This window comes from Emiliania huxleyi, assembly GCF_000372725.1.
Source record: "Emiliania huxleyi CCMP1516 chromosome Unknown EMIHUscaffold_136, whole genome shotgun sequence".
NCBI lineage: Eukaryota > Haptophyta > Isochrysidales > Noelaerhabdaceae > Emiliania > Emiliania huxleyi.
In genome coordinates, this window is record NW_005201231.1 from 97858 (window position 1) to 108285 (window position 10428).

General features: G+C 65.3%; 5 protein-coding genes across 5 annotated transcripts in view; 4 read left to right on the top strand and 1 right to left on the bottom strand.

Annotated features, from left to right (window-relative positions):
- EMIHUDRAFT_440786 (hypothetical protein) overlaps positions 1–2196 on the top strand; it is a 4383-nt gene extending 2187 nt beyond the window's left edge. The window contains exons 5-7 of the mRNA XM_005788301.1: positions 425–673; positions 848–1273; positions 1438–2196. Of these exons, the coding sequence (XP_005788358.1) occupies positions 425–673; positions 848–1273; positions 1438–1779 (1017 nt within the window). The 3' untranslated portion in view covers positions 1780–2196. The remainder of the gene's footprint in view (positions 1–424; positions 674–847; positions 1274–1437) is intronic.
- A 542-nt stretch (positions 2197–2738) lies between these two features.
- Positions 2739–3423, bottom strand: EMIHUDRAFT_227033 (hypothetical protein; the record flags this gene model as incomplete). The annotated part of the gene is made up of 3 exons (XM_005788302.1): positions 2739–2834; positions 3040–3228; positions 3328–3423. 3 exons carry the CDS (start codon positions 3421–3423, stop codon positions 2739–2741), a joined length of 381 nt encoding a protein of 126 aa, XP_005788359.1.
- A 1765-nt stretch (positions 3424–5188) lies between these two features.
- EMIHUDRAFT_227035 (hypothetical protein) lies at positions 5189–5637 on the top strand (the record flags this gene model as incomplete). Its single annotated transcript, XM_005788303.1, has 3 exons — positions 5189–5194; positions 5310–5549; positions 5629–5637. The coding sequence occupies 3 exons, from the start codon at positions 5189–5191 to the stop codon at positions 5635–5637; spliced, it is 255 nt and encodes an 84-aa protein (XP_005788360.1).
- A 554-nt stretch (positions 5638–6191) lies between these two features.
- EMIHUDRAFT_227036 (hypothetical protein) lies at positions 6192–7612 on the top strand (the record flags this gene model as incomplete). Its single annotated transcript, XM_005788304.1, has 3 exons — positions 6192–6287; positions 6499–6552; positions 6734–7612. 3 exons carry the CDS (start codon positions 6192–6194, stop codon positions 7610–7612), a joined length of 1029 nt encoding a protein of 342 aa, XP_005788361.1.
- Positions 7613–8456: 844 nt separating this feature from the next.
- Positions 8457–10428, top strand: part of EMIHUDRAFT_227038 (hypothetical protein) — a gene marked incomplete at both ends in the record, with an annotated part of 2241 nt that continues 269 nt past the window's right edge. Inside the window, 5 exons of the mRNA XM_005788305.1 lie at positions 8457–8851; positions 8932–9466; positions 9524–9683; positions 9766–9857; positions 9925–10292. Of these exons, the coding sequence (XP_005788362.1) occupies positions 8457–8851; positions 8932–9466; positions 9524–9683; positions 9766–9857; positions 9925–10292 (1550 nt within the window). The remainder of the gene's footprint in view (positions 8852–8931; positions 9467–9523; positions 9684–9765; positions 9858–9924; positions 10293–10428) is intronic.

Below are 10428 nucleotides of genomic sequence, written 5' to 3' on the forward strand. Positions count from 1 at the left end.
GGCTCCATTGGCCCCGGTCGATGTGAACGGCGTCCACTCACACCTCCACCTGTGAACAGGAGTTCGGATTTTATTAAATGGGCCCCGTGGGCGGGCAGGATTTCGAAAACCTGGTTCCGATCCTTGAAAACATCCGGGTCCGGGGGGGCAAGCAACCCTTCCTTCTGCACTTCAAGGCTGACAAAGGCAAGGGCTTCCCCCCCTCAGGGGCTGTGTTAGACAAGTCCCCCGGGGTTCCAAATTTTGAGGTCCCCCCGGGCAAAAAGCTTCCCCCCCCCCCCAAGAGGCCCTGGGACACCTCCGTTTTTGCCGACTGGGGGCTCTTTGGGCTCTTTTTTCCCTTTTTCCTTTGGGCTCCCCCCCCCCCCCCCACCCCTCCCCCCCTTTCAACTCCATGCCCCCCCCCCCCCCCACCCCTCCCCAGCTTATCGACCTCGCAGCTGCAGACCGGTCCGTGGTGGCGATCACCGCGGCGATGCCGGGCGGCACGGGCGTGGACAAGTTCGGCAAGCGCTTCCCGAAGAGGACGTTCGACGTCGGCATCGCCGAGCAGCACGCCGTCACCTTCGCCGCCGGCCTCGCCGTCGAGGGCATCAAGCCGTTCTGCGCTATCTACTCCACCTTCCTGCAGCGCGCCTACGACCAGCTCATCCACGACGTTGCGATTCAGAAGGCCGACCTCCGCCCCGCCCGCCCTCCGCCGCGGCCTCTCCCCTCGCCTTGCTACCTCCTCGCCGTCCGCCCGGATGCCCCCCCCCCTTCCCTCCCCCGCCGCCGCGCCCCGCGCACCCACATGCACCCCGCGCCCTGCACCTCGCGCCTCACGCCTCCCCTCCCCCGCCGCTAGCTGCCCGTCCGCTTCATCCTCGACCGAGCCGGCCTCGTTGGCAACGACGGCCCGACGCACCACGGATCGTTCGACCTCGCCTACATCGGATGCATCCCTGGCATCGCGCTCTGCGCGCCGTCGGACGAGGTCGAGCTGCGCAACATGATGCGCACCATCTACGAGGTCGACGACAAGCCGACGGCGCTGCGCTACCCGCGCGGCTCGGCGCTCGGTCTCGACGTGCTCAACGACCTCTTCGAGTACGGGCTCGACGAGTACCCTGCTCGCGGAAAGGCCCTCCCACTTGGCAAGGGCCGCGTCGTGCGCGGCGCGCGCGAGGACGTCTCCTCGCGCGTCGCCATCCTCTCCCTCGGCACGCGGCTCGCCGAGTCCGTCCTGGCGGCGCGCGCGATCGAGGGCGCGCACGCGGACGTCGGCGTGACGGTGGCGGAGATTCTCTCTGTTTCTCTCTTTCTCTCTCTTTCTCTCTCTTTCCTTTCTCTCTCTTTCTCTCTCTTTCTCTCTCCTTCTCTCCCCTTCTCGCGGCGCCGCGTCCGCGGCGTGTCGTCCCTCTCTGCTGACGGCGTGGTCTGTCCCCCTCCCCGCAGGTGGCGGATGCCCGATGGATGAAGCCGCTCGACACGGCGCTCGTCGCGCGGCTGGCGGAGGAGCACGACGTGCTCATCACGGTGGAGGAGGGCTCCATCGGCGGGTTTGGCGACCACGTGCTGCACTACCTCTCGCTGGGCGGCTTCCTGGACGAAGGCACGCTCAAGGCGCGGCCGATGGTGCTGCCCGACAAGTACATCGAGGCTGGCTCGATGGGCGAGCAGTACGAGGAGGCGGGCCTCTCCCAGAGGTTCATAGAGGCGACGGCGCTGCGGCTGCTGGGCAAGCCCGTCAGCATGGGCTCCTCCTCACTCGCCGACGAGGAGCCAACCATCGCGTGAGCCAGCGTGGACACGGCGCACGCGCGTGGGCCGCTGTTTGGCCGTGCCTTTGGGCCGTGCCGGCGCGGCAAAGCCGGCGGCCAACTTTCGCGGGTAGGGGCGCGCGCGCCGCCGGGAGGAGCATCGCTACGTGTCGCGCTCGCCGTCGAGGGCTGAGCCCCGCCGCAGCCCTAGCCATGCTGGCGTGCGGGCGGAGGAGGTGGGCGACGCCCCGCATTTGACTATCTGCATGTGTGCGGGCGGGGACGGCGGGGGCATGGGTCTCTCCCTATCTGTGCTGTGTACGGCGAGAGGCGCGGCCGCCGCCCGCGGACGGTGGCATGAGATCTGAGGTGACAGATCACACACTTCACAGATATTACGCCGGCGCCCGGCGGCGGCGCATAGGTTGAGTTTTTAAATAAATGAAAAGCGATGCGAGTTGCGACAGCCCTCAGCCGACACCCGACGACAGGACACCACACGGCACACGCACCCACATCGTCGACGTCGTTCGTCGCAGCTCGCACAGTCCTCGTCAGCAGAGTGCCCCAGAATCTCGAGTCGCACGGGTCACGGGCACGCGATTTCCCCTCTCTCATCTGTCAGCGGCTCGGACCCCTTGAGCGCCCCTTGTGACTGCTGCCGCAGCCCAGCAGCTCACCCACCGCGCCCGGCCAAAACGCGGGGCTGCGGAGCGGCTCCGACGGCGTGAAAGCGTTGTGCCAGCCCCGCGGCGCCAGCGGTGCCACTCCTCGCACCCACGCATCGTCCGCACAGCCGGAGCCGCCGCCATCGGCGCCGCCATCGGCGCCGCCGTCCGCCCCTGCACGCCCGAGCAGCCCGGCCGAGGGAAGCTCGAGCGCTGCCGCGTGCAGGAACATGCGGTAGGAGCGCCGGTCGGCGCCGTACGTGACGTCGCCGACGATGGGGTGGCCGATGTGCGCCATGTGCAGCCGCAGCTGGTGGCGCCGCCCCGTCTACGGCGTCAGCCACAGCAGCGACGCTTCCTTCCCTTGGTGCGGCGGCAGCACGAGCCTTCCGCGCGCAGCGACGGTCGCCGTTGTCCTGGCCGCCTAAGGGGAGGTCAGGTAGGCGTCTCCCCCCACACACGAGGTGGTGGGGCAAGGGCCAGGCTAGACCCTCGCATCTCCACGCCTGAACACGGGCAGGAGCCGGCACGGCGTTCGTGCAAGGCCCGGTGCACGTGCAGAGTGAGCAGCCTGGGACCCTGTCTGTGCTATTGTGTCTGCGTGTCTGTGCTATCGTGCGATTCGGGACCGGGGTTGTGCTTTTGTGTGAGCAGCCTGCCCCTCCCTCGTCCATCCCGTACACTGCCCGCGCCTTGCCCCAGGAAGCCTTCGTGACGGACTGACGAAACTTGCGGGCCGTCACCGCGATGCGCGCTGAGATGTTGCGCTCCTCCCACGTCGGGTGGCCAAAAACAAGGGCGGCGTACAGCTTCCGCGCCTGCCCCGAGAGATACGGCCGAGCTGTCCGAGATGCAGCCGAGATACGACAAAGGCGGCGTAGCATCCGCGCCTTCCGCGCCTCGAAGAGACGGCCGACTTCGCGCGCCGCGCCCTCGGACTTTGCACAAGCGACCACGCCGCTAGTGGCGTAGTCGAGGTTGTGGCAGACGCGGGTGGTGCCGGCGGCGGTCATGACGGACGGGTGCGTCCCCACCAGCCACTCGTGCAGCGACGGCTCGTCGGGCGAGTCGGCGCCAGCTGGCCTAGAGACACACACTTCCTAAACACCTCCCAGACGCTTCCCAGACACTGCCTCGCGAGTCGGCGCTGGCCTCGACGGCGCCGACATACGCACCTAAGGTGACCGAAGGACGGCGCGAGCTATTGTGATGGTGGGCGTCTGTCTCCTCATTCTTGCTGGCATGTGGAGAGCCGGGCGCTCGACGGTATCGGCATGTGGAGTGCGCTCCTGGAAGGGCTTGTGCACGAGGAGGAGCTGCTCGTCTTCGTGCACAGCGCCGAAGTCGAGCTCGAGGAGCTCCTATCTCGGACGAGCTCGGGGTGAGCTCGGCGCAGCCTCACAGCCTCGGCGGAGCGAGAGCTCTGTGCCGGCTGCTCCGAGATCAGCGCGACCGCCTCTCGCCGCGTGAGCACATCGGACCTCACGGCATGGAGCAGCGCCTGAGGAGACGTGCGCTCCGAACTGAGCCGGCGTCAACTTGGTGCGAACTGAGCCGGCGTCGAGAGAGGTTGGCGACCATATAGGGTTTGTTGGTCGCATGGTCGCTGGTCGTATGTTGTGTGTGCTCGTGCGGCTGCTTGCGCCTCGAGCCGGGTGGCGGCGCCTTGCGGGTCATAGGAAAGGTCCACGCAATGCTGGAGGAGGGCCGCGTTCTGCTCGGTTGTCGATCCGAGCTGCTGCAGCTGCGTGTGCATGCGCTGCTGGACTTCGCGAGCGGGGTGGAGGCGGCACAGGAGCATCGGTCTTGTCCGGCCTTGCGGCCGGCGAGATTGCTAGAGGCGGAGCGGAGCGGTCTGCTCTAGCCTCACACGTGACCCCCGGTCGCCTGTCTGTGTTTGTGCGCTGTTGTTTGAGCCCTTGGGGCTTGGCACCGTTCTCGAGGTTCTCGAGGTGGATATCCTTTGGCCGCGTTGGGTACTGTCGTACCCGGGTAGCCTAAAGTCTGGGCACGTTGTCGGGGACACGATGCCGGCGTGAACACGACTACCGCGTTGGTGTCCAGTCCGAGCCTGGCTGTTCTTCACCTTACTACCTACCTACCTACGACTAACTGACGGATCCGCTCCTGACAGTCGCACGCGCCGCGCTGTGGCGCGTGCGACTGTCTTTGTTTGAAGTTAAAAGTCGAATCAGAGCGGCGTCGGCGTTGTCCCCGGATTTTCTCCCCAGGACCGCCCGTCCGGCACCGCTCCGGGACGCACGCCGGCGAAGCACCATCAAGCTGCTGTACGGCCCCGGCATCGCCTCCCCTGGCTTAGCTCTCAGTCAAGATATTGTGCACATGGGTGGCCTCTACAATATACTCACTGACACTGAACCTCCCAGAGCTCGTCCCGGTCCGCCACGGCCATCCTCGTCCTCCGGCGGGCCCCCGGCCGCGGCGCGGTGCGGCGGCGTCACAAATCCGACGGCAGAGCACCGGGACGCGGTCGGGCGATCTAAGGCCCAGTGAGGCGTATGCATTGCCCATCCAGGGCTATCACCTGGACCCATCAACAGGCGCCTGCGGCGCCGTGGTCAGGAGCTGCTGCTCCAACCTGTTCACACTTTCGTACAGTACAGTAGCGAGGATTGGTGTAACCCTATGAGCATGGCCGTGTTTAATATCAATACTTGAGTAGTTAGCTGTTAGTCAGTATGATATAGCTGTATGTGCCGACGTCGGTTGCTCGGCGTCGTGTTGCGCCGCTACTGGAAGTGCGCGCATGTGCAGTTGATGTGTGTAGACGATCGTTCACTACCTGTAGGGCTGGGCAGGAAGAGAGGGTGGCTGCGATCCTCCCGCTCCTTGCGCAGTACGCCCAGAGCCCGTGGTCATCGCAGCATCATACCCCTAGGCGGCCACGCTCATCCTGCTCTCCTTCCGCGGCCGCGCCAAGCAAAAGCGCCATCGCGAGCGGATCCGGCGGCTGCTCGGGATTCAGCAGGAGCTGCTCATCCAAGCGGTCGTGCAGATCGACACGCGGGTGGAGCGCAAGAAGCGCGACAGCATGTACCAGCAGCTGCGGCGCGAGCGAGAGTCACGAAAGGCGGTCGGGGAAGAGAAGGTCCACTCAGTGCGCTTGGCGGTGCGGCGGGTACCCGTGCAGAGTAGTCAGCGCCTTATTAGGTAGATGCGCATCCAAGAGACGGCTCGTCGCGCGTGCGAGGTTAGAGGACTGCTAGTCAGGGGAAAGACTCTGTGCTGCCCACCCTTGAAGGAAGAGGAGTGAACTTTCCTGGCAGGAAGCGCACGAAAAAGAAACCGCCACCCACCCGTTGAGTGCCTCTTGCCGCTCTTCCGTGTCGGGTTGTGACGAGGGGTGAGGGGACACGGATTGAAGATCCCTCACACCAAGATCGTGCAGGGCGGGGACACATGTCCCTAAATCCCCTCTCGTCTCAGACGCGGCCGTTTTATTTATTTGAGTGCCGCCACGTCACGTTTGTGACAGCTGCTGTGTCGAAGAATGCAGCCTGCTCCCGCGACGTGCGGCGACCCGCGCCTCAGCAGCCGGCGCGTCACGGCGCAGATCGCAAGGGCGCACACGGCCTACTTTCTGACAAACGGCCGTAGCAAATTTTGGGGCGCCGGATTCCATGTCGAAAAGCTGATCAACGCTCTCCGCGATGCGGAGCTGAGCTTGGGGCGGCGGCGCGCCGCGGCTCCGCCGGTCCTCGTCGACGTCGGCGCGGCACCGTACAACACGATCGGAGGCGACATCTCCCACGTTCTGACGATGGCGTCGCTGTGGAACGAGAGCTCGGCGATGATCCTCGGGTTCGAACCTGGCGTGCATCCGTTCAGCCGCCTCAAAGACTTCATCGGCAAGGCGGTCGGCCGCCCGGCGCGAGACTGCACCGACTGCGCCGACGACGCTGGGCAAACCGCCAACGTCGCCTCTGCTGACGGCGCCTGCCCCGCCGCCGCCCTCGCCTCCGCCGCCGTCCGGCATGCCACCGCTCTCGCCCTCGCCTCCAGCCACGCCGCCCCTGTCGCCGCCGCCAGCTCCTCGGCCCATGCATTCTGGTTGACGCATAGGCCAGCCGTGGGTCGTGCTCCGCAACACGCCGCTCAGCAACACGGAGAGGACGGTCCAGGTGATCATGCCTGTATCTAGATGCGGAAGACAGCCTTCTCGATCATGTCTACATGCGGAAGACAGCTAATTCTCTCTGCTAGCCGTATGAACGCGTCGGGCTGGTGGGTCAAAATGGTTGCGCGTGTTCCAAGATTTAGCACTCGAGGACGACAGTCCGCCGTTTGCACTGCCACCCGTAGCCCTCGTACGCACGCGGTGCTCCCTTGATTCTGGCTGTGTCGATTCAGATCGCCAACAGCCCCGGCGCGGGCGACAACACCGCCTCGCTCGAGCGAAACTACGGCGTGGCGAGCGACCGAGGGCGCGAGGTGCGAGCGGTTACTCTCGACAACGAGCTGCGGCGGCGCGGGCTTGACGGCAGAGAGGTGCTGCTGCTCAAGGTGGATGTGGAGGGGCACGAGCTCGCCGTGCTGCGCGGCGCCGACAAGGCGATCGGCGAGGGGCGGGTCCCCTTCATTCTCCTTGAGTACGGCGACAAGATGTCGCCCGCGATTTGGGGCGCGATGAAGCGGAGGAACGACGCCACGCCGGCTGCACCGACGCCGGCGCTGCTCGAGGGTCCCTCCCTGTTCAGGCTGCAACGGTGGGCGGATGGGCGGGGATACGACACCTACCTGCTGGGCGAGGGCGACGGAGGGCGGCCGGTGCTCGTGGGGGCGACGGGGCGCTACTGGCGGGACTCGCTCGAGGTCTGCCGCGACAAAGGCCAAAAGTGGTCGCGCGACGGGCGCCTGTGGGAGAACTTCTCGGCATGGGACCCCTCGTGGTCGGCCGTGTGTTGGTACGACGTGCTGCTGGTGCTGCGCAAGCCGCTCGAGCCGCAGCTGCGACAGCTCCTTCTGGAGCGCACCAGCCTGCCTCCGAGGTTCTGCAGGCGGCTGAGCGATGGCTGGTACCCGACCTGGGTGGACGCGCCGACGCCGGAGCGGCTCTGCTGCTCCGTGCAGAACCTCAAGCAGACGGACGTTTGCGGCACGTTCGTGGCTTGTGCCGGAAGCGAAAATAACCCCCCGCTTCGAGGTTTGCGGCACGTTCGTGGCTTGCGACGAGCACGCTGACAGCGCCGACACGCGCGGCCCTGAGGGCGCGCGACGGAGGCTGCCACAGGGACAGCTCACCAGCCTCGAGCGTTCCACCTCTGCTCACGCCATATGTGAGCGACGGTCTCGAGGGGCAACGAGGGGCGCGCGGGCTGAAGAGGGGAGCCGACGCCGCGAGTATATTCTAGCGGGCGCCGCTGCCGCCGCCGTCATGAGGAAGAGGGCGGGCTCGGCGGCCGGGAGCAGCGTGTGCATGTTCGGCAGATGCGCTGGGCAAGGGAGCACGCGGTTGTGAGCCTAGGCCCTGCTTTTGCGTTTTGGTCGAAACAATATAGTTCGAGAGAAACTGAGACTCCAAAGTGTGCGTCACGAGACGGGACGAAAGCTTCTCGGTGAAGCTGCCGGAAATCAAAGCTCCTCCCTACCAAGAGGCCTACAACTCCGAGAAGGCAGGGGTGTCCGAGTCCGTCGTCGTGAAGTCGCTGAATGAAGGCAATTCGAGCAAGTGAAGCGTCATTCTAGCACATGGGCCAGAAGTCGTTGCCCATGATTTTCCCACCCTGCCATGCGTCGTTGTAGAACCCAGCTGACCTAGTGTTGGCTTCGTGCAGGGCCGACTGGTAACTTGGCTTTGGCGAGGATGGTTTTGGCGCCCCTGGTGGCGCCGGGGGAGTGACATTGGGCGCGATCGCGCCCGAACCCTTCATGGTGCTGTAGTAGGCGCGGTTCATGGGCTGGTTGTGCCTCTTGTCCTCCGCCCACACGCCCGTGAGCCAAACCATCCTGCGTGGCGCAAGTGGGGCGGGGAGCAACGACCGTCCACGACGTCGGCCGTCCCGATAACTACCAATCCACTCGACACATGGCTGCCGACGGGCCGGCTCCCTATATCCCACTCCTCGGAAGTGCTGATCGTGCGAAGTCCACTCGCGCAGCCTCCCTAGCCCTCGGTGGCATCGCACTCGGCGCGCTGCTTCTCTTCGCCGCCGGTTCAGAGCTGCTTCCATTCCCGGCCCAGCTGCTCCAGCTCCCGCTAAAGAGCTTTGAAGCAAGCGCAACCGTTGCTGCTCGCCCTCCCGACGCCGTAACCTCGCTGCCGGGCGCTCCGCCGCTGGACACCGTGCAGTACGCTGGCCTCGTCACGGTCAACAGCACCGCGCGCAACAAGCTCTTCTACTGGTTTGCCGAGTCAAGCCGCGTGAAGGACGACCTGGAGGAAAAGAGCAAGGTGCCAATCGTAATATGGCTCAACGGCGGGTGCGGCTCCGCCCCAGTGGTCAGCCCCCCGCCCGCCACTCCCTGCCCCTCCTCCCCGATGCCTCGCCTCGCGTGTGCAGGCCGGGCGCCTCCTCCATGACGGGTTGGCTGATTGAGAAGATCGGGCCGTTTGAGCTGCAATCGGACGCCGCCACGCTTACTCCGACCGGCCTACCCTGGCACGAGCTCGCGCACGTCATGATGTGGGATCAGCCTGTGGGGGCCGGCTACGCGACCACCGCGACCGGGACGTACGCCGCGAGCATGGAGGAGGCAGCAGCCGACCTGCTCAAGGGCATGACAGAGTTCTACAAGATCCACCCAGAGTATAAGGATTCCGACGTGTACGTCACGGGCGAGTCCTTTGCTGGCAAGTGGATCCCGCACTTTTGCTACCACGTCTATGAGACAAACAAGGCGTTGGTGGCGAAAGGCGAACCGGTGGCGATGCCGCTCGTCGGCATGGCCATCGGCAACGGCGTGCTATACCCTTACCTGCAGACCGAGGCGATGGTGACGATGGCCACTGGGCTCGGGTACACGGATCCGGAGAAGCTGCGAGTGGCGCGCAAGAACCTCAAGGCGTGCAAGCAGGCGCGTGCTCTCGAGGACAGGGTCAGGCCCTAGGCTCATTTTGAGCGCCCGCACCTACCTCCTGCCGCCGCGCCGCAGGAGCTCGAGGCCATTGACGAGATGAAGGAGCGGCCTGTGCCATCTCATGATCTGTGGAAGAGCGCCTACTTCAAGTGCGACGCGCTCGAGAAGGTCTTTGGCGAGGCAGTCAAGTTCATCTACGACATCCGATCGCCGGCTGACGAATTCTCTGCCCTCAGTGGCTGGCTGAGTAGCCACGCGCAGTCTCTTTTCGCGGCCGGCACCCGAAGCGCCTCTCACGCGTTGCTGCTGTTGAGCAGGCGAGTACCTCAACAAGGAGGAGGTTCGCAAGGCACTCAACGTCGGCGAGACCAAATGGGTGCAGCAGGATGGCGGCAAGCCGGGCAACCCCGTGAGCCGACCATAGTGGCCGCGGATCTCGGCGACAAGCGCTGCACCCTCGGCTTTGTGTCTCGCAGGTGAGCGACGCCCTGTGGGAGCCGCAGATCTCGGACCTGCCGGACGAGATGCTAGCGACGCTGTTCAATGAGTACAAGGTGTTGATGTACGCGGGCCAGTACGACGGCAGCAGCTGCAACGCGCTCGGTGTCGCCCAGTCCGTGGACGTGGTCGCAAACGAGGGCAAGTGGGCGGACGCGAGCAAGTATGCGAACACCACGGCGTGCACTTGGACCGTCAATGGCATCCCCTCGGGCGTGCTGCGTGCGACCGGCAAGTTTGGGAACCTCGTCTTTCTCAACTCAGGCCACCTCGTTCCCATGAACCAGCCCGCCGCGGGCTACGAGATGATTCGCCAGCTGGTCTACTCGGACACGTTCACCGACATGTGCTGATCTCTTTCTAGCCGTCGAAGAGTATTGCTAGCTGCGGGTGTCAGTCCTCGAGTGCGAGCGATTTGGAGGAAAAGTTCTTTCTTTTGCACTGGGTGTATACTGTTTTCGGCGCCCTGTGTGCGCCCCTCG